The 24073-nt window shown below is 37.3% G+C and overlaps 1 protein-coding gene across 4 annotated transcripts in view; it reads right to left on the bottom strand.

Moving 5' to 3' along the window:
- UNC13C (unc-13 homolog C) overlaps window positions 1-24073 on the bottom strand; it is a 221193-nt gene that overhangs the window by 79847 nt on the left and 117273 nt on the right. For all 4 annotated transcript variants that reach the window (XM_064517384.1, XM_064517386.1, XM_064517387.1 and 1 more), the window contains 2 exons: window positions 15228-15361; window positions 2353-2438 (listed from right to left, as the gene is read on the bottom strand). In XM_064517384.1, coding sequence (XP_064373454.1) covers window positions 2353-2438; window positions 15228-15361 — 220 coding nt within the window. The remainder of the gene's footprint in view (window positions 1-2352; window positions 2439-15227; window positions 15362-24073) is intronic.

Genomic DNA, 24073 nt, shown 5'->3' with positions numbered 1-24073 from the left:
ATAAAAAACACTGCTGATTTGAAGCCTTTTGAATGACCAGTAAGCTCTACTTAGCAAATGGAGTAGTCTGTGGCAAATTACCTAGTTGCAATATACAGCAGTTACAGGTCAATAACTAAAACACTACAATGTATTAGGATGCTGAGGGCTGCCTGTGTACAGACAGATGTACTATACCTCCAAAGTTATGAAAGTATGACAATATAATGCTATTGGAAATGTATAATAATCTGTGTGCTAGTTATCTGTAAGTGCAATCACAACATTCAGTTGCTGAACATCTATCTTCTGATACTTGTTCCTGTTTTACAGCCTCTCCAGACACAAGACTCTTCTCCCTGATATTTCCAGGAACATCTTCTAACCAAAAACAGTGTTTTTCACTTTCTCACTCTTCATGCTTCTCAGTTCTTGGCACCTTTTAACTTTATTGATCTCTCTTGAAGGATGATCTCCCTGTCATTGGCTTTCCTGAACCTGTCCTTCCGATTCTCTCTGACTAGACTATACAACATACCCTTGAAATATCATACCACATCTTAGCTTGGGTTTCTTATATCTGCTTTTTTTTTTTCATTCTACATATTATAATTACTGCTCTTGGAATTCTTTCTCCCTTCCTTCCTATCTTCAAATTCTTTTGCTACCCCATATCTGCAACTTCCACATTCAAATAATATAACTAACAAAATAAAATAGCACAAGAGCAGAGGAACAAAACAGCTCTTCCATTAATAACTGTTCTAGTTACTTGCCTTTTCTTTACTTTTTATCATCATAAAAATCTATGATTATACTATCAAAATATCACCATACTGCAATTATCATATTTGACTTTCTGGACAAAATAATACCGAAATTAATCTTCAAATATTGTTTTTATCCTTTATGCCTGTTGAGTTGCATTGTTGTCTAAAATCAACCTCATATTTATTTTCACCACTAGCACACATGCTCTGAAGTTAGTAGCAGGCTTGGCTGAAGAAAATATGAGTCTTGCTTACATAAAAATCACAAAATCTGGCTTGTTCCAATTAGTTGTTTCTGCTATTGTGTGAGTAAAAAATTTTGGAGGACACGATAAATCCTTTTTCTGTTCTTAATAACAATTTTTAAACGAAGGATGAGGGAAATTGTATGTTCTTTTGTGCAAACACTACTCTACATTATAATTCCTCTCACATCACCCTGAGGTTGGCTCTGAGTTTTCCAGTATAAACTGGATTGATTCCTTAACAACTGTTTCCTGAGATACTATCATTTTCCTTCCCTTTCTTCTCCCTGCCCCCTTTATGGAGGAAAAACATCTGTAAGGACTGCATACATACAGAACCAATAGAATACATTTCACTACATATCTTAAAATGCAAAAAAAAATTTTCCAAACAAATTCAAGTTTGGTCCATGTGCCTTCCATTTTTTTTTAGCTGTATTTGTGAATACAGCTAGAAAGCTAAATAGAGCTAAATAGAGGGAAATGAAAATACTCCTTCACTTCTCTGACATTGTTTAATAGATAAATAAAATCAGCGAAGTTCAGCTAATGCCACAACAACTTTTTGCTCTGCACAAATAAATGCTAGTTATGGGGAGTTTGAGGAATTTATGCTTCAAGAGACATGATTTCAAAACTATCTAATAATCAACTGGCAAAATGGGCTGGTAGTATTTCTATCATTTATCAGAAATTTTTCCTTAATTTCTTTCTTTTGGTTTTTTTTTAAGTTGGGGTGGGTATTTTCACTTGGCTCTCTGAAACAACAATTTATAATGAGTGGATTTAAAAGCATTAGTTGGAGATCACCCGCTGTAGAGAAAAAAATGCATTTCTTTTTTCCCCTGTGGTTAATCATAGTACTATCCTAAACAATAGAGAACTGCATTTGATTCTGTTGGACATCAAATGAATACAACCTCTCTTTAGAGCACAAAAGAAGGTTTAATTATCTATCTATGCATCTTCTTCATTCTGTAAATACTTCTTATGGGCACATTCACAACTTTCAGCTAATGAAACCTGGGATACCTATAATGCTCTCTAGCAAGGATATTTGTGCTTCTTTTGACATTAATAATTTTTAGGTGATAAGTAGTAGCATTTGCAGTTACAGTTCTTTGTCCCTTTCTTCCACAGATAACTCTCTACAGCCCTAAGAAAATGATTTTCTTCCTACAGCCCCCCTTTTTCTTTTTTTTTTTCTTTTTTTTTTTTTTTTAACTAAACCAGGAAACACCTAAACAAGTGTATCAGAAAACTCTTACCACATGCAGAAATCTGATGCCAGCTATGATTTGCACTGGAAATCAGTCTTGGTGAGCTCTCTAATATAATTAATAGTTAGTATTAATTACCTTCCAGAGCATACTTCATATCCTGGGCAAACAGAGTCCACATGATTTCAGCACTGATTTTTCCCATGTTCAGCTCTTGAGGGAACCTGCAATCAATCACAATACATCAGTGCACCTGCTGCTATAAATTATGCTTACAGCTGTACAGCAGAAAGGCAAATATTTCCACAAAATAATTATTTTCCACAGAATAATACCTTCAGTATGCACTGTACTGTATTTTCTGTTTTGTAAAATTATATGAACTGACCAATCATCAAATAAAAACTTCCTTTAGCCTAATGCTTGGGACTTGGATAAGTAATAAGACATGTATTGCATCATTTCCAGCATATGACATATTTAAAAACTAGAATCAGATCCATCTTGCAGATAACTCCACAGACAAATTAGATGACTTATGAAAAACCTGGAAGAACTGGCTCAGATCTTTAGCAGCTGCAGGATTGTCTTAACTTCCTTGACTTTATGCTGGAAAACAGTAATGTTGTCTGTGGGGCTACATTAGTTTATACTAGTTGAAAACCTGTCTGGAGGCTTTCATGGCTCAACAGAGCACTTTGAAGCTCTGTTGAGGGATGAATGAGCAAATATACAATGTATGAAAAATGCATACTTCTAATCAAAACTTCTAGTTTTGGTCTTACATCATCTTTGAAAAACAGTCTTTCTGAACACGGGTGCTGTTAGCAAGTGAGTTTTTGTTCACATCTGTTTCATAGATGCAGAGTTGCTTCTTACTCTATACAAAGCTTTGATCTCTCAGTTACCATCTTCAGTGTTAGCCACTAGCAAAAGCTGACATCATAGTGACAGATACTGTATGTTTCAGATCAGATTTAAAAAGAGAGCTATTTGTCTGTCCTTTCTTAAAAACATCTGTCCCTATTTCAGGTGCAGGACTGACACTAATATGAACAGTTTCCAGGGCACAGAAGTGGAAAGCAGGTGACCCAGCTCAAGAGAAGGAAGTACTTCATAGAAGCTCACACCAATAAAATGACTGTTTATACTATAATGGTGCAGTGAGAGCTACATGAATACACTAGCAGTTCACCATAAATACATAAAATCATCAAAGACCAAATTCATGAAGAAAAACACAAAGCTGTGTGGCTTTTGGCTTGAGTCTACTGCACTACTTTACACTAGCAGAGAATTTGATCCAGAGTATTTTGATCTCTTACTGAAACTTTAATCAAATTCAGTAAATATGCTGTAATAATTCTAATAAAAATATAAGAAGTTTTAAAGTTTTCCTTACCAAAGAAAGAATTATTCAATACTAGATTTTGTCTGTTTGTAATGTAAAGGCGGCCATAATGCAAGCCTGAGTCTGATAAAAATGCATACGTTTGATTAGAGGTTGTGAAAATACATGCACACACAAATTTCAATTATACTTTCACTATGTTTCTTAAATTTTTGCACTTCTATACAGTGTTGTTGATTCATCCCACCTGACCTCAGTTAGGCACCTGAACTTGATGACAGTAGATGGAAACTTCTGTGTCTCTGAGAAATACAAACTTAATGCCTAATCCTGGTCACACCAGTGAAATCCTTCCATTCCATGCCTAGGGTATGGAAATTTGCAATTGTATCTTTAAGTGGATACATTTTTGTACAGAGCCCTACAAGGTTGACTGCCAGTCCCATGTATTCATTTCATCTTATCCAACACAGTGACCTCACGGTGGGAAATTACTGTGTTTAGAACACGAAGAGCAATGCATGTTAGTATAAATAATTTACCTTTCACATGTAATTACTTTGCTTCATGACAGCTATGATATCTGTAGGTGTATTCTTCAGAGGCGGAAGTAATAGATTTTTAATTTGTCCAAATACACTAGTAATACAATGTAGACCATTAACCTAATCAACATTTTCAGCCAGAAAAATTGACTTAACATGCTAATGAGTAACTAACATGCCTGTAGATCTCATTGTAACATGCTATTATCCATAAAACACATTTCCCCAAGCACGAACATGCTATGCTCAATACATGATGCTTTCAAATGACATCGCATAGCTCAATAGGGTTCAGCTAAACTCTCCATTTGTTTCATGAACGCTTAATACAGTTTAATAATCTGAATTCTACAGAATCTAATCTTAATTAAGAAAGAAAAAATATTTGCTTATCGTAATTATAGGACACTGCCTTCAGCATTACTCCTTCCGTTCTCCACAAAGTAACACTGTGGCTCTTTCACTTTTCGTGGTTATGAACAATATTCATATCAGAGCTGGCAGTAGATGGAATCCCATAAGCAAACTAAACTTCTGGCTTTCAATACTACCTTCACAAGCATGACAATTTATTACTGCAGCTCTGCCCAGCTTAGACAGACACACTCAATGCAAATGGTGACAAACATTGTTTTGACACATTAGCAATAACCAATTCATATGTGATTTGTGCCTTTCTTTTATTCTGTCATTCATATGAATTGTGTTGCCACAAGAAAATAAATGTGTTTATTCCATTACTCTGCTTTGCATTCTTTATCCTGTTCACTGACGTACAACAATTTCAAACAGTACAAATATCTTGCACTGCAAAACCCATTAGCCACAAGCTGCTTACTAACAAATTCTACTACTTACAAAAATAATTTACGAAAAAACAGAATTTGTCTACCAGGGTTAAAATTCATTTTGTATACATATTAATTATAATGGTTGAAAACTGAATTACATGGAGATGTTAAAGCTATACTGTGTAGATAATCTGTTTTTATATTTTTCAAATACTGTTAGTTTACAGAGGATTTGTCAGTGATTATCAGAGTGTAATTGATACAGCAGTTCTGCATGAATTATATGGAATATAAAATCTAACCTTTTTTTTAATTTACAACCAATTTCTGCATTTGTTAACATTAAAAACCTGGGAATAGATTTTCCCCTTGGTTTAAATTTACATAAGTAATATTTATACATAATTGCAGTTAGCTATTCTTTTAATGAATAATGTACCAATTGTACAGGATTAACAGAACACATCAGGCAGACAAAAGATTTGCTCTGAATATTAAAGGAAGTAAAATACAGCTAAGAGCTGTATCAAAAAGTAGCGTAGAATTGTGATGGGGTAAAATTGCGATGGGGAAAAAAACTAGAAAGACTATAATATTACGGCTACTATTTCAATCATTATGTTGTCAGGAGAGCAATGACAACTGTAATACACTCTTTCTCTAGGCATCCAGCAGAGGCTGCAAGGATAGTTGCTTGCACATTATTTTGAGCTAAGGAAGGTATTTTTATAGAATCATTGAATAATTTACGGCTGGAATGGACTTCTGAACATCATCTAGCTCAAAGGAGAGAGAACTTTAAAGTCACATCAGACTGCTCTGGGCCAGTTCAGCCTAGTTCTGAGTATCTCCAAACCTGAAGATACCACAACCTGTCTGGGCAACAAGTTCCAGTGTTTGACCACTCTCTCTGGGGGAATGTGGAATTTCTCCCATGTACCTGATCAGAATCTCCCTGCCTGCAAATTGTGTCCATCCTTTTGCTGTGCATTTCTCAGAATGGTCTGGCTCTGTCTTTTCCATATAACAATTCATTAGGAATTTGAAGACTGAAATTAGCACTGCCCTTAGTCATCTTTCCCTCTGGCTAAACAGACCCTGCTATCTCAGCTCTCTCCATCATGTGTCCCAGGCCTCTAATCATCTTGGTGGTGGTCCTCCACTGTAGTTTTCCAGTTTGACAATGTTTGTCTTGCACTGGGGAACCCGAATTGGAAACGACACTCCCAGTGCAGTCTCACAGGTTCAGATCAGAAGGGAGCAATCACTTCCTTCAATTGGCAGGCTATGATCTTCCCAATACAGCTCAATATGTTATTATGCTAAATACAACTCACTGCACTAGTAGCTTAATTCATAAAGGCAGCATGATCTAGTCTCTTCTTAAGGTCCTCAACTGCTAAAACGGTAGTTGCATTCTGCATTGTACATTGCATTGAGTAACCTTCTCTTGTTTTTTCCCCTTGAAATTTATTTTAGTAACAAATGTTATGTTTTATATGAGCTCCTCCTCTATAAAAGCCTCAAAAGAGACAATAACCCCCCCCAGAGTTAAAAACAAAAACAAAACAACAAAAAACCTTTGAGATTTTCATAGATAAAACAAAAACTGAAAACCAAATAACCACCTAATATCTCATTCAAAGCAAGCAGTCTGTATTTTAAATATAAACACAAAAGAATTCCATTCAAACAGGCATTTTAAAACATGACAAATTACCTACAAAAGTCTCAATCATCCATTTCATTTCCATTTGACAGAGTTCTTATGGAAGTGTGGGTATACTAACAGATCTCAAGAAAATGAGTTAAAGCCTTGTAGTACTTCAAGTAGGCAAAAATTTTATCTGCTCCATTACATGTTCAGCATCAGAAACAGGAGAATTCTTCCACAAGTCTCTCAAATGTACCAGAACTGAGATTTTTCATTCAGTTAAATCCCACAGTATCTATCAGTGAAGCTGATTCAGCTTCACTAATTGCAAGAGAGGTGGCTCCTTTCAGACAATGTTTTAGGTGCTTCTTACACCAAATCGCAGACCTTGTGTTGATGAGCATGGAGCAAAACTACACTACACTACTACACAGGAACTTTAAAATATATGGTAAGAAACAATCGCTGACCTCTAAAATTCACAGTCTAAAAAGAGAGGACAGAAAATGGGGAAGGTGACAAAGTAGAAGTGACTGGCCGAAGGTCCTACAACAGGTGAACGGCAGTCAGCACCAAAACCTAAGCTTCTGAATCTTCATTCTGAACCCCCTCCCCTACCAGGACTGGGTTCTAGTTCGTTTTAATATACATGCATACGTGTGTGTGTGTGTGTGCGTGTGTGTGTACACATATATATACACACACATACACATATACACACACTATTATACGAATACTCAGAGAAAATGAGAAATACGCAAGAGTAGAAAATTGCAGCTGATCAATTAGCCTTCATTTGATATTTATCCCTGATTACTCCCAAACAACTTGTCCCTCCCTTGTTCCTAGTTTGCACTTTATCAGTGACATATTTAGTATTCTCTCAACCATGCTTCGGTATCCCACCAAACTGAAGTACCTGCATTGTGAAAGACACTCGTGCAATGAATTTGTACAACAAACAGTAACGCAGTAATGTAAACTGCAGAGATGAACATGACTGAGATTTTAATGTGCCTGTTACTCTCCAGCACTAATCTGTTCAGAATATATTCCTTCTAATAACATGTACATGTAATATTTTCAGTGACTCAAATCTGCTTCCAAATGTCAAAAGCAGCAGTACTGTTTTTTTCAACTGTAATTCATCTTTCTGGCTAAAACTAATGAAATAAGAAGTTGTATAGTTCTATTTTTTTCCTCCTAAAAGTGACTTGCATATAAAATAGGCATACTCAGAGACTACTGAAGGGAATCATATGTGATAGAGGTTCACAGCAGTCACTATTGACTTGCCTGCATTTGGGGCCACAACTGAAGACCAGTTCTGACATTTATAACATACATATACAATTGAAAGCAAAAATTAGTCAAAGCATAAAAATCTAAAGAAGAAAAGGCTCCAACCCCCCTCCCCAACATGTTTTGAAAATTCATAATCAAATTCCTCACAGACCCAGGTGGTTAAATTTGTGGAGAAGTTCTCTGGTTCACCAATCAAATACAGAACAACTAGAGTTACACTCAGGTTTGATTCACCTTTTCTTATTAATGTTTGAAGCTAGAGTGGTTTCACCAAAAGATGAATGAATGTAATGAGAAACCATCCTTCACTAAAGGACTAAAATTATTTTTCAATTCCAAAAGCAAGTAAGTACCAGACAGCTCAAAATTTCTTAGCATGATTTTCTGCTATGCACAGTATGATAATGGCTGTTAAAGCTGGGGTTTGGATTCAACAGTCTACCAAACTCAAGAAAAAGAGATCAAGTCTCTTTTTACCTTAAAAAAAAGAGCTGGATTGCACAAGATACTTGTCAAATGGTTAATCAGAGTTAAGCTGGATAGTCTAAGGTTTGCTGGTGGAAAATCCAAGACTGAGATATCATTTCTAACTTACATGAGCTGGAGACTGAAAAAGCCTGAAGAATTTGTAACAAGCACAGGGATGGGAATGGAAGACAAAGCTCACTGGGTGCCACAGTTCAGTGCTGCAGCTGATCTGGTTGTTCTGAGCAAGATGTCTGCTGTTTCTGCTGAAATCAAGGAATCGAGAATCTACACACATGCTTATGTAAATAACTGCTGAACCATGTCACATTTTTCTTATTGTAATGAAAACAACATTACATGCCCCTGGATTTCAGTTCTAGGCAAAAGAAGCAGAGTTATTTTTCTTTTTCTTAGACTCTGTCTTAATTGCATTCCAGAAATGCAATTACTAGAGTAAATGCCATGTCCTCTCTCAGATCAAACTCTTGGAAAGAAAACCGAGAATAGCATTTAGATAATTAATTATATTTTGCAAACTCTTTTACTGTACTCATAGTGGGAGGAGCTATATTGGAATGAACATGAGAGCCATGTTTGTCAGAAAAGCAGCATGCATCGTAGAATTTCTTAATCAAGTTGGAGAAATGGTAGTTAGCAGCATTCATATAAGGACTGACCTATATAGAGGCCTACTCCTTTTTGAGGAGGCTCTAAAAGGATGATGGTAGCCATGATCTGCTCTCATAAATAGACAAGCTGTAACTCTGGGAGCTATTAAGCAACAGAGAGTGTAGATAACCTCCTCACAGTCTCCTGTATTATGAAATTCTGAATATCTACCTAACAGTCATTACTAAGCTCATTATTATACAACCTAGTTAATCCCTGATCACCACAGTAACGAAGCACAACTGTCTCAGTCTACATGTGGCATCCTTGTGTGCATGGTTAATTCTGGGATCTGGGAACTATGTAAGATCACAGTAAGATTTGGGCTTTCTGTAATTGTGGAGTCAATGTTCTCTCTTTCCCTGTGCCTAAGCATTTAGTAAAATATGTTTTTCTATCATTTGTATACTTTAATTAGTGTTTATGGGCTACATGAATACTTACTTCCAAGTTGTTTCTGAACTTCCCTCCCAAAACTCATGCTGGATTCCCTATTTACAACAATCAGAAGCTTATGGATATTATGCAACTATTATTGTTGCAGTGTTACTGCCTGTGAGCAGCTAACAAGGCTTAATATACAACAGAAACATACATAAAAAAATTCATATTCTTAAGATAAAGGATAACAACAGCAGTAGCTGACTCGTTAAAGGGAAATGATAATCAAAGGTCAAATTCTAAAGCATCTATGTAAGTCAGGAATTTCTGCATTATTTATATTTTATCGCCTGCTAAGCAAAAAGAAATTTGATTCAACAAAGGATTTCTGGATTTGATCCCTAAGCAAAAAAAGTCAGAGCAATTTGACCATGCAACATGCTTTATATTAGGTTTTCTAATCCTTATGAAAGCCACGCATTTGCACATTTCTCAGAGAAGCAAGAGGACAACCAGGAGAGTGCTCTGTGAGTCACTTTGTTTCCTTTTGTAACAATTACTTCTGTCTCATGGGACATAATTTTCCCAGTTTCTCTGTCATTCTTAGAGCAATACTGTAAAATCTGAGTTTATCTAAACCACTGCTGTCAAAATCATCACCTTCACTTGCATGACAGTCTCTAATCCTCAACTTGTAAGTAGACCATACAATGCTATTTGGTAGAACTTCTTAATAAAGATAATATGCTAGGTTTTTACAGGAAATTAACTCTTATGTTTCTGGTACATGATCATCTCTTTGTATCTCCACAAATACTAAACTGCATATAAACAGTAGCCACTTACGAATTTCTTCCCTCTATTGATTTTAATCAAGCAGGAATGTAATGAAAATTGTTTACACTGGCTAGTGCTAACAAAAGACTATGTATAAATATATGGATCAATATAATGAAATTGAACCCAGCTTAAAAGAAAACACGAAGAATCAATGTATGAAGCAGAACATACATTAAAAAAAAAAAGTTTATCCTAAATTGTACTGCATGTCTCTAGTCTAGTCACAAGCAAAGGAAGACATTCTTATCATAGCAATTAAAGTTGTTTCTTCACAGTTTGTGCTGTTAAATATGCACATGGTACGTTTCAAGAGTTTTGGAGTCTCTGAACACTGCGCGCACATTCTCAGAATAGTTCATATGCCGTTTGGGGGGCACTCAGTCTCACTCAGGGTGCTAAAGAGGGTCTGGTCTTGCTGTGTAAATACACTCATTTTTGTGCTGTGTGTACACTACCTGTGGGGCACTGGGTCTGGTCCCCTCTTCACCAGTTCTTGAGACAAAAGTTTTATCTGTTTTTGGAAACCGTGCATTCCTTCTAAACTATGAGCAAAAGAGCTCTTTTATTCTTACTTCTTATTCTCTATCTGCCACCTATCCAAGGTTTTTATTTTAAACAAAGCATTGTACCTTTTCCTAAAGAAAACACATGGAAATTTTATCTGATGTGTTTTGTCACTTGATTCAGCATTATTCTCATCACTAATTAAGCTGCACTCGGCACCGCTGAAAAGAGTGCAACTCCTCTTTACACCCTCCCTTCAGCTACTTATCCACATTGGTGAGGTCCCTGTCTCAGTCTTCTCTTCTCCAGGCTGAACAGTCCCAGCTCTTCCAGCCTTTCCTCGTATGAGAGATGCTCCAGTCCCTTAATCACCTTAGCAGTCCTCCACCGGACTCACTCCAGTAGCTCTGTGTCTCTCTTGTATTGGGGAGCCCAGAACTGGACACAGTACTCTAGGTGTGGCCTCACCAGGGCACATTGCTGGCTCATGGTCAACTTGTTGTCCACCAGGACCCCCAGGTCCTTCTCCACAGAGCTCCTTTCCAGCTCCTCAGCCCTCAGCCTGTACTGATGCATGGGGTTATTCCTCCCTAGGTGCAGGACCCTGCACTTGCCTTTGTTGAACTTCATGAGGTTCCCCTCTGCCCATCTCTCCAGCCTGTCGAGGTCCCTCTGAATGGCAGCACAGCCCTCTGGGGTATCGGCCACTCCTCCCAGTTTCATATCATCAGCAAACTTGCTGAGGGTGCACTCTGTCCCTTCATCCAGGTCACTGATGAATATGTTGAGCAATACTGGACCCAGTACTGACCCCTGGGGGACACTGCTAACTACAGGCCTCCAACTAGACTTTGCACCACTGAGCACAAGCCTCTGAGCTCTTTCAGCCAGTTCTCAATCCACCTCACCGTCCACTCCTCTAGCCCATGCTTCCTGAGCTTGCCTATGAGGATGGTATGGGAGATGGTGTCAAAAGCCTTACTGTAGTCAACGCAGACAACCACTGCTCTCCCCTCATCTACCCAGCCAGCCAGTCAACCTGTTGGCAAAGACGTGTGCCCTGTTTACTGAGATGGATGCCATCTCTCCCAATCAGCTGTCGATCTTCAAATAGGGTCCCATGGTTGCAGAAACCAAAACCCTGTTGCTGACACCAGCGGCACAGGCAGTTGTTCACTTGTAGTATCCATCTGCTCCTCCTCCTATCCTTCCCCCTCACTGGCAGGATTGAGGAGAAAATGACCTGAGCCCCCAGACCATTGACCACCATCCCCAGAGCTCTGAAATCCTGTTCAATACTTTCAAAGTTGCCCTTGGTATCGTTGGTGCCCCTGTGGAAGAGCAGCAGAGTGTAACAGTCGGATGGGTGGACAAGCCTTGGCAATCTTTCCATAACATTTCAGATTTCAGACCTGGCAGGCAACAAACCTCTCTAGACAAGTGGTCAGGTTGGCAGAGGGGTGCCTCTGTCCCCTGCAGAAGGAAGTCACCCACAACAATCACTCACCGCTTATTCTGGGTGTTCCTGCATGGCACAGGTTCGGTTTGGCCCAGTTGCTTTATCTGAAGTCATGCCCAGCTCCTCCTCAGCTTGGAGGACACTGAACCTGTTCATCAACTGCAAGTCTTCAGGAAGACCAAGAGCCTTTCTCTTCATACGAGAAGTGACCAGTTTCCAGCCTTCATCTTCTACAGAGTTATGACTTACTGTTCAACATGGCACAGAGCCTGCCTGCATTTCCACTGCTGTGGGGGGTTGAGGCTCTTGAAGTTGTAGGGTCCTATACATCTCTCGCTTGTCTGCTTGGATGCTGTAGCCTGCTTACTTCCTCTTGTAACTCCTCTACCTCGTGACACAACTCATCAACAACAGCATGCCTTCTACAGAAAGGCAGCCCCAGCCTCACAGAGAGGCCCCAGGCACTCACTGCACCCTGAGACCTGCAGAGCTGCATCTGCTGTCAGAAGGTCTCCCACTCCTCTTTCAAAAAGTGACTTTAGCTATCTGATAAACACTAAAATTGTCAAGGATTAAGCCAGTATTTCAATATGCTCTGCAGAAGTCAGTACCAGAGACCAGTACCAAAAATACAGTGTCCACACACAGAACATGCAAAACATAACTTGCATCGCAAATATGTAAGAGCAAATAACAAATTTAAAAGTGCCACTAGAGCTGTCTCTTTTGTTAAATTTGTATTACAACACACTTACATGACTGTTCTATGTGCTATACAACTAAATGGAAAGCTTTTTTACTAAAGATATGCACAGGCACAAGGTTTAGATATTGATTTTCAAATGCACAGGCATATTTCAGTTGAGGATTTTTTCCTTGGTTCATTGCTTCTTTTGATTGAACAGGTATTTTATTTTGCTGGCAGCTTCTGCTATCAGGGATTTTCTTAAGCCATACAAGATCTGCAGGTTCCCCATGCAACTCTCGGTGAGCAAGGTGAGATTTCTGCTTTGAATCAAGGGCACTTGATGGTCTTTCCGTTGCCACAATAGTTGCAACTATTGCAACTTTCAATTATATAATTTTCATCTGGTGTGACCAGCTGATATGGTTCAAACTGCTCCATCACATCTTTTTGCCTCCAAGATATATATAAAAAATAGACTCCCAAAACTGGTTAAGGAAAAAAATTTTTGAGCAGTATAACACCACTGTGAAAACTACTCTCAGAATACTTGGAGCTCTACTGAGATCTTCACGAACCTCAGTTCTAGCTGGATTCCAACAGACTGAGGCCTGGATATTCCACTGGGACCCTGAATAGCCGTATGTTTTTGACAAGGAGTTTTAGTTTTAGAATATAGTTAGGCATTTGGCTTATATTCTCACTTGATTGGTTTTCTTTTGGGGGGATGAACAAGAAGGAAGAGGCTGGCTGTCATTTTTCTTAACTGTTTTTACATGCTGCTTTTGCGATAGGAGAAGCATTTCCTTAAAAAAAAAAAGTATCCAAAGAAATTCTGAATAGTTTTCTTCTAACTTTTTCCATTTGTGGCGTCTTCCTATCTTGCTCCTAATGTCTCCTATTTCTCACAGACACATTATTCCTGGTGTTCCCCCTTCCATCAGAGCAGCGAAGTTGAGAGAGAAGCCACACACCCAAACTTTCTCCTTCACTCTGCCCCAGCTCTGTCCAGTCTTGATTCTCTCTTCATACCTCATACAGTCCCTCTTTTCACATCTTATACAATCCTTTGGCTGTACTTCAGGGTATCTCCTCATCGCCCCTGAGGAACTCTGTTCTTTGTCTCTGTCTTCTCTCCATCCTGTATGCTCTGGAATATAGCTCTTATGATTAATTTCAGTCTTATTACTCTAATGCCTAATTTCATCAAGAGACAGGAATGAAGTACATGTATTTGTTCCAGTGAGATGTTTATAATAGGTATATTTGCTATATAGACAGTCGGACAAAAAAATTAGGTTGAGTTAATAAAGGAACTACTCATCTCCATGTGCAGAGTACCTTTCAGTATCTATCAAATTTCATCTAAAAGAAACAGAATTCTTCTTGCTCCCATTCAGACCATCCCATTGAACTTATTCTGGCACTGCAGCTCTATTACTTGTTTACCCATAATAGAATATGAACTTCAATTTTAACTTCTATATAAGTCATCACAGTTGGACTATGTCCAGGTTTTGCAGCATCTTTCTGCAAAATATATCCAAAGAGTTAAAAGACCTTAAACTTTTCTCTAGGTCCTCACCATGCCATATTTCAATTAGTATGTTATTTTTTTCTCTTGCCTTAACATTTGAGACAATGCTCCTCTGCCCTCTCTCTGGACATTTCATTTTCAAAATCCAACACTATCTCCCACTTCTCTTTTGTCTATTCATTGGCTACCTCTTCTCTACTACTGTATCAACCATAAGTTATCCAACTTGTCTTGATTATTAGTTGTCCTGTCCCCACCTACTGGAACTTTCTCACTTCTGGGATGTCAAATTCCATCTCTGGTAAATCCAAGATACTATTCTCCATCTTAAATTTTCAAGTCAACGAGGTAGACTTTGCCTCCAACCAACCATAAATTTGGTAGCGGGCCTCTTTCTGAAATTTTTATTCTGTTACAAATATACCCCTAAAACTCTACGTTATTATAATGCCTAAAAAGGTCTTAGCGTAAGTTGACCACCTTGTGTGCTATGACACTGGCATCATATTAATACCATACATTAATACCACAATGTTTTTCTGTGCCTTCCCATCTTTCTATCCATTTATTTCTCTTGCATAATATCTTGCAATGTAACTTTTTGGGACAGTCATACAACATGTCTTCACTGTTCCTAAAACAACAGGTCCTCCCTCCGTGACCAGAGCTCTACATCCTTTTCACACTATGTCACTTCTGTATTCTATATTTTAAAAAACAGATAGATTACATTTAAAGCAAAATTACTGACTCTAGCGTATTTCCTATCCTTGTTTTAACAAATCCATGATTCTCAGTTTTTTAAGAGGTAAGTAACTACTTACTGGTTCAAGACAGGTGTATATGCTGTTTTTTCTTCATCAATGATGGTGACCATCAGAGTAATGAGCTGTGCCCAAAAATCCAAATTCTTTGTTGTTGGCCCCTGTTCTTCTCGAGGAACTTCTTGCTTCTTACCCTGTTAAAACAGAATGTAATATATTTTAGATTAGAGAAATTAGAGAAAATATTCTCATTACGTGATTTCCATCTATGGATTATTACTTAGTTGGGAACAGTAATGCATTAAGAGTCTTCAGAAATTTTGCACAAAAACTGTCTCAAGTCTATCCAACTCAGAGTGAATGTATGATAGTCCATTACTGGCTGTGGAGATATATCACAAAGATACAGTACAAAGACACCCAGGTCAGCAAAGAACAGACTTGACTTTTAGTCCATGTCCACACTTTAATTATATACATTCTTAAACTATTTGTTGCGCTGAAACTGAATATGGGTAGAAAGGTAAGGAATATTTCTTACTTTGTATTGGATTAAACTGCAGTGTAGTTAGTGGGCCTAACAGCTGCTCTGCTGTTTAGACCAAATGAAGAAGCAGTTAAATTTCCCTTTATTTTGTAATAACCAAAACAACAAAGGCTATTGCCCAAAGTATTCTGCCCAGAGATTTTCCAGGGACTGATGGACTGATTGGCAGAACTGCACTGTGTGTGCTTAAGAGAGGCAAGGGAAAACAGTACACAGTCAGAGAAAAAAAACAAAACCAAGAAATTCCCGCAGAGATAGAAGTTATGGGAAAAGGGACCTTGGAATATACAAAAGCGAGGCTGGTGAAGGTATTGCCTTTCAAAGGATTTTAAAGCTGTGAGCAAAACCACAATTTGTTATCTGATTCCTTTTGTATTCAGGGAAATGGGATTTTGTATACTCTTAGTAAATAAAAAGGACTGCAATCAATTTCACATCCTCAGCATAGAACCTGAGGAGCCCCCTTACATTTTTGTAATAAAAAAGATTCACAAAGAACCACGTATGAGACACTGAGGTACCAGGTGGATTACCAACATGACTCTCTTGTCAGTAATTAAAATTTGGTAAGGAATGCAGTGTTTTACAGTCTCCTTGACTGAAAACCTGCATTTTGAGCATTTCTATATAGTTACAAGTACATATTAATATTCATCACTTAAAAACTTTTGTTGACAATTTTGTAATTTTTAATCTAAAATGTACACTTCGAACCAGATTTTGTCTCTACAGTTTGGATTTATGAATTCATAGTCTGTAGTCTCCAAAACAAAAATACCTTTTAGTTCGTGGCTTAACAGAAGGATCAGATTCCTATCAAAGTCTAATAAATAACAACTCTGTGGCAGAGAAGCACATGTAAAAATAAGAATTTGTAGGTCTGCATGGACACACACACACATGCACAATTTACGCTATGCACATGCATGTCTGCACATGCTAGGTCTCTCCCACACAACTGACAGAGAGGAAGAGACTGTTTTTTTTCCCTAGACTGGTAGCTGACTCAAGTCAGGGAAAAAAAGCATGCTTATTGCCCTGGAAGTTTAAACATATTTACTATGCACTTATTTTTAGTCCAAATATGACCACTTGAATGATGCTGTATCTTTTCAAACAGTCCTATGTTATTCTCATAATGAATTAATTACATGTCATCTTACCCTCAATTAACTTTTATCTATTAATAGAGTTTAGAAAACCAGAAAGGGAAATTCAACAACACTTGATTGAAACTGTTTTGTGGTCACTGCGGAGTATTTTAGAAAACTATCATTAATCACTCTGTTGCATACTCAGTTGAACTACAAATGCTACAGCTTCAATGTCTAATGTGCCTGAAATAAAGGTCAGGCTCAAAAGAAGCTATAACAGATGGTGTGACTAATATCACAGACAATTTACAATCACCATGCAAACGAGAGCTTTTCAAAACAGAAAGGAATATTTGAGCATTAGCATCACTCACAAGGGCTTTCCTTGGTGTATATTACGCTTTTATTAAAAGACTTGGTTTCAACAAAGAAGATTTATTCTTAACATCGTTTTTCCTCAGCAGCTAGTGCGTGTTTCATCCAAATCAAGTGAAATGCAATTGTAGAAAATAGTCAGTTTACATTTACTAAGTGCAGTCCAAAATCTTTTCCATGAGCTAAATTTCAGAGGAAAAACCTGTATCTGGCAGAGATAGCTTTTCAAAGTTTTGAGCATGAATGTAACAGAATGTGAAATTATATTCTTTAATATAGATAGCATATAATATTTAGTCTATAAAGTAAGAGCAACACAAGGAGGTGCTTTCCACAAAGACTGCCTATTACAGAAATCTTTTTAAAATCAAGATGATCTTTGCAAAATTCCAAAAAATAAGGATTTTTAAAATAATCTTACATTAAAAAATAGTTTTATGCTCTGAAATGAGAATGCATACTCAGCCTGTATGCAGTTGTAATTTCCATTCTGTATCTTAAAATCTAACAAACAAATTGGAAATTGTCAGAATCATTCAGGTTGTTTTTGCATTAATTCTACCATTGCTGGCATTATTCTTTGTTTTATGTGGTCTCTGGCAACAGACACCTTCACAAAGATGTTCTAATGAGGTAAAATGATGTTGAAATTTTAATTACATTGACCGATTTCATCAGCTGGAAAACTAAGCTCCATCTTTGAATAAAAATCACCTTAAGATACTGAGTTATTTTCAAATCAAAAAGATTTCAGTGATACAATTTGTTTGGCTCAAACTATTTCTATTGGCACAGCTGAAAGGCATAGTAAACTGTTTTACAGTGCAGAAAAGTGAGTGGGAGGAAAGAATCACACAATTATACTTATGTTTTAACACTTCCTTAAGAAAATGAAATGCATATGCTTACATAAATCTACACACACAAAATCTACTGGAGTATAAACATGGTTAACTGTATGGTCTATTAAGTGAAAAACAAAAACCTGTCTCGATAATGATAACTTTCTATGCGCACACAATTAACACCCATTGGAAAAAAAGCTGCTAGTATGAAAATGTGAACCAAATACCCAGTATACCCTGATACGACCACATTCGCATGTACACAATGACATGGTATACGAGCCAGTGAATACTGCTTTTCATTTTAGAGGATAATATTGATAATGAGATTAAAAAAAATACATTGAAAGAGGTCAAGAGAAACATAAATTCTCAGATATATCAGGAAGACAAAATGACCAGTCAGCAGATACACTGTTAATGACTTCTTAAAAGAATGATTTTCTGAAGTTGCCCATCTTTAATTTTTGTTGGATACATAATTCCCTGAACAAACTAAAATCACAGATTGCTCTTATACTAACCAAAAAAGAGAGCTCTGAGGAGGTATTGACACAAATCAAAGTTCGCCAATTGCAGAACTGCTTTCCTTTAGAGTAGTCATTAAGAAAGACTACATACAGTAACTTGAAGCCTGGTAGTGTTACTTGGGATGGCAAGGCTGTCTGCATGCACAGAACGGAGAAATGGCATACGAAGAAACTAAAATAGATCCTACACTTAAGAGCTCGATAACCAACTGGCCGAAGGCAGATACAATGATATCCCTAATCTGCTGGTAAGCCAAACATAAAACAAATAATGCCAGATGATGTCTCACCATCAAGACATGACAGTATAGGTTTATATACACTCACCCTAATTTGTGGAGCTACAGTAAGTTGCATGTGCTTGCCTGGGGCAAAGATGTGTTAACTCATTTTTGGTCTTTTTAGGAATTCGGCTGAGAGGTAACATAGTGAATATTTCTTAAAATCATTTCTAATATATATTGTACTATTCGATATTTGGTTGTATTGAGAGCATTGTAATTCCTGTGGAAAACTAGATCATCACAAACATCTTGTAAGAAAACTATTTTTAATCAGAAGTCATTCTGATTAAATTAAATTCATATTATTCACTTCTGCAAACTTCAGACTTGCAAACTTGGCAGAGGGAATACTGCTGATTCTATAACTTTTTTAATGCAAGAGTGAAACTAGGTGATCATAATTGTCTCTCTTTTGCCCTAGAATAGATTTATCTACTACCACTGGCAACCTCAAAATCAGAAAGAGGAAGTGAGTAAGAGCTATTTTTCATATAATATGTATCAGCATAAATTCTTTACTCATGTTTTCTCAATTTCCTTTTCCTATTAATTTCCACCTCAACTGAGTATATATCCAAACGATAGACCACGTTAACAATGTGACAATCAGATACCAAAACTAACTGCTGGAATTTTCATATTCTTTTAGATAAAAACATAAAAACATGGAGTTCTTTGTGAGTTTACGGGAAAAGAAAGGCTGAACTCTTGACAAGTGTACGTATTTTGCACTTAGAGAACTGGCTGTGTGCTAGGAAAGTTATTTCGGGCACAGTGTAAAGCAGAATTAAAATCCACAGCTCCAATATCCTGAGACAAATCTGCAAAGGCTGGATTCAGGAACACAGAGCTTTCAACTTCTCCAATCACTGATTTTACCAGTTTGTTGGACAAAATGTCTGTTGCAGGACAAATAAAATAACAGTAGATAAATTCTTATCCATTTAAATTAAAGCATCCCTCTGACAAAGGCTAAACTGTGACATTTAAGCACCACAGCACTAGTAGGTGACATGTCTCCTCAAAGAACGGTGGGACACAAACATTCTGTTAGGATGTAGGATTGTTCTATTTTTATTTCTTTATACTGTGCCATCAATACACACCATCTGTCTGGGCGCAACTTTGGTAAATACAACTCCATGATTTCAGAAAGTAATCTGCAAGAAGACCATGTCTGAGGAAAGTCTCAAGCTTTGGCTAGTTTTACTGAACACCTTTTATTTTATGAAAGAGAGGTTAAAATTAGTTTTTCAATTTAAAATCCAAACAGTCAGAGAGATTTTGTACAATCTTTACACAAAAGCCTCCAGGCAGACACAAGGCTTTAAAAAAGTAAAAGGGCAGATTAGAAATCAGAGGGCTTTCAGAAATCATTTGTGTGAGTAGTTCCACCACAGGGGTGACCAAATATCAATGACAGGAAGGAGTGCAGGTTTCCCACTAAATTTCAGAAAATCATATTTTCTATATAAAGAATGGTGGAATGGAAGCTGAATGGAAGCCAGGGCAGTAGCCCTGATTACTGCAAAGCCACATAATGCAATCACATAGACCAGAAGCCACAGACAATGAAATATTACTTTTAGTGGTACTTTAGTGTTTTTAAACTGCTAGTTGATATTAATTTATTTGGGAGAGGCTAAGAATGATTGGAGTATACATGATATGCATTGTAGGTATAACATTTAGACCTTTATACATGAATATTACATTTTATATATACACCCCCACACACACCCCCCCACACGCCTATTTGTTTTTATCTATATACATATATAAATATATATATCAAAGTATGCATGTATGTGCACATAAAGAATGGAAATTGAGCCTTCTATCATCTATTTAGAAACCATTTACAATCACTCAAAAATGCATCCAAAATGTGTGAGGAATTTCGCTGAACCAGTATCTCCTTTTATTTGTGAACCTGAGTAATGCTATTGCTTAGTATCCTAAATTGTTTTCATATTTGAAAGAGAAACCAAATATCACGTATCACTCCTCAGTACCAACTGAAAATAGGGATTAATGAGCTAACAACAGAAAGAAAATTATTGCTTAGTTCACATAAACACCCTTGCTGTGGAAGGCTAAGTAATAATACCCCTCCCCATCCCCCAGACCTATCAGTAGTTCTGTTGGTTTAGATGAGGATATTTATGGAGTAAATTCAATGGGAATTGACGACATCTCAGGATGGGCCATGGTTTTGTTATTTCTAAATCAAACACACTGAACTCCATTTTGAAATTATTAGCATTTCTCTTCTTCATGAGTACACTGGAGCAGAAACAGAATAAAACATTAAGCTATGACATTAGTATGACAGAATGAGCCTTTCCACCTATTTCCATCTGCTGTTATACTCAGTTTCCCAATGCATCTACTTTTGGTCACAGTAAGAGACAGGATATGGGACCAGATGAATCTTTTGTCTGACCTGGTGTGGCCATTCTCATGCTCGTACTTGAAGAGTATAAGGCTTCAGATAACAAACAAGATTACTTGTTCATCTCTTCTGATAATAATACTACTGCCCTTCCTAACTGCAAGGTTGAAGTTGTACCGCTTTTGCTCCTTTCTCTTTTACCTGATCTCTGCTGCCACTGAATTGACTTGACTTTCAAACTAGTCATCTTGGACAAGCTTCTGCCAAGCAATTTTATCTGTAAGAACTGGTCTTTTCCTGGTAGAGGAGTCTCAGAACTCACTTCTAAAATTCACAGAAAAAATATATTCTAGTGTTCTAATGTTTTTATCAAAGATTTTTCTATTACTGTAGCTAATATGCTGCCCATCATACACAATGCTACAACATAAGGAGAGGTCTGGAAGCTCCCTTTGCATGCTAGCTCTGAAGAAAAGTTAGAAGCTTTTCAGTGGATCTAAAGCAATTTGGAAACATAGTAAAGTTCCTCATAACAAATACTATTTGGCATCAAAATTTCCATGCCTGAAAAACAGGACTCCCTGAGATGAACAGCTTTCACTACTGCACAGCTTTATTCCCTGTTTCATATTTTTTGAATGTGGTATATGTTGTAAACAATCACCTGCCAACCTTATCGCTTCAAAAGCTATACCGCTGCTGCATTCTGTTAGCATTTACCATGCTTCACCCCAGGAATTATTGCCACCCACTCGGGGTGATATGTAGTGGCAAGGTATTTACTTTCTAACTGTGATTGTCTTTCTGGTGGACTGCAATAAAAAAAGAGAAAGAAGGGACTGCAGAGGATATTTTATGATTTTCTCCTCACTCTTCTTACATTGATCAACCCTCCCATCTCCTGCTTCCTATGCAATTTTGAAGGCACTCACTTCCATTGTGCCTTGCTCTATTTTCACCCCAAATCAGAGAATTACACACGTTCAGACATTAAGCACATCTTCTAGAAATACTGTGGCAGGCAACTTCAGAAAACTTTAGGTTGTAGACAGATGCAAATGCAGAAGAAGGTAACATGAGTTACACACACAGATAGCATATATAATATGCAGGAACCTATCAAGTCTGGCCAGACGAAAACACTAATGTTGAAGCAGACTGTCTAGATTGCACTTTTTCATAACATCACCCACAATATGATTCAGGCAGCTTTACCATGGTAAAGCCCTGAGCCAGCACTGGGCCTAAACACGGCAAGAGCTGCCAACCTTTCCCCTGTGTGGGAGCAAGTGGTGGCACGTGTATGAACCATTTCTTGTTGCTTTGGGGTTCATCTGCTTCAGCTCTCACTCCTCACAACCTAAACCTCAGCTGTGCAGTGAGAATGTGAACTTCCTATGCTGCACCATCGTGCAGTGATGAACTCAGTTTCCTTTCCTCTCCCCAAGAGGAGGTGGCCTCCTCTGATGGGGAGGCAAGCAGATGTAAGTGAATGGTTAATAAAGAAGGCCTAAGAGTTGGATCTGGGGTCACCTTACTAAGAGGTTTGGGCATAAAGCTAATGAAATGTTCACTATAATATTGGTTACTGCTTCATTATTATAACTGTGATACCACATAAACCAATCTGCAGCACACCTGGATTCATTGGAAAACTTCCAGAGCAACAGATTCTAACAAACCGTATACTGTTCCTGAGGGTAAATGCAAGTGCAAATAGATTGGTAGTAGAGTAAAAGAGGAGAATGCAGAAGGCAGCCTCTTTGTGCAACCCTAGAGCTGATGCAGAATTTAGGTAGTAATTTGAAAGATCTTACTCATCTCTCTATTAAAGTTAGATTCATTAAATTAGATTCATTAAATTAGATTCCTGAGAACTGCCTCCCACTAGCTGTGAAACAGAAACTTTTCCTATCAGTTATTAAGATTATATTTGATTGTTGCTTGATTACCATTAGTGATGAGTTATTTTGATTATGGTCTATTTACATTAATTTTAGAGTTTGCCTTCTGCAAATTTTCACTAATTTTTTTTTTTTTGTATTTGCTAGTGCTCATAAATCTATAGTTTGTAAACATTTGGTTTGTTTGGTTAAAATTCCTGTATACAAACTTATCTGCTGGTATACTGGCTGAAAGAGAACAGAAGAGATGAGTAAATACAGTGAAGCTGCAGTTATTTCAATTTTCCAGCTGACTGATATTCATGGAACTTTTTATTTTGGGACTTCGCATTGCCCTACCATAAGTATAAGGACTTGAAAATAACTGTGTAATAGATAAATAATGTAATGACACCTTGCCCATCCTTCTGCTCTGAAAAAATAATTTGGAGACAGATGTCATTTTAAACTTGTTTTACACTCTCTCCCAGAACAGAAAGACTACAACATCCCTTCATTTTTAAGCCCTCTATGAGCATAGACAGGCTAATCTACTTTTCCAATACACAGAAAGAATAAGTGAAGATTTTTAAATACAAATAAGCCTGTGTAGGTACCATAATGCTATGCATAAGTGAGATTACCAAAATGAGTTTTGATTCATATTCCACTTTTAACTGTTTACTAAAATGGCTAGCATCTGCTGATAAACTCTGCAGACTTATACCAGAAGCTCATACTATATCTAACAGAAAAGACCAAATTACTGCAGAGTAAACGTTAGCAAGAAAACAGAAATGTATATGATAGCAAATGTATGCAACTGCTCTTTCTACCAATTCATACCGCTACTCAGTTTGCAAAATAATCTGTTAGAGAATAAACATGTATATGAGCACTCGGAGTGTTTCTTGATTAGTTTCGGGTAAAAGCTACCTGGGGAAGTGAGCATC

The sequence above is a fragment of the Dromaius novaehollandiae genome, chromosome 10, assembly GCF_036370855.1.
Source record: "Dromaius novaehollandiae isolate bDroNov1 chromosome 10, bDroNov1.hap1, whole genome shotgun sequence".
NCBI lineage: Eukaryota > Metazoa > Chordata > Aves > Casuariiformes > Dromaiidae > Dromaius > Dromaius novaehollandiae.
The sequence above is the reverse complement of the archived record's forward strand: the minus strand, read 5'-3'. Positions and strand labels throughout refer to the sequence as shown.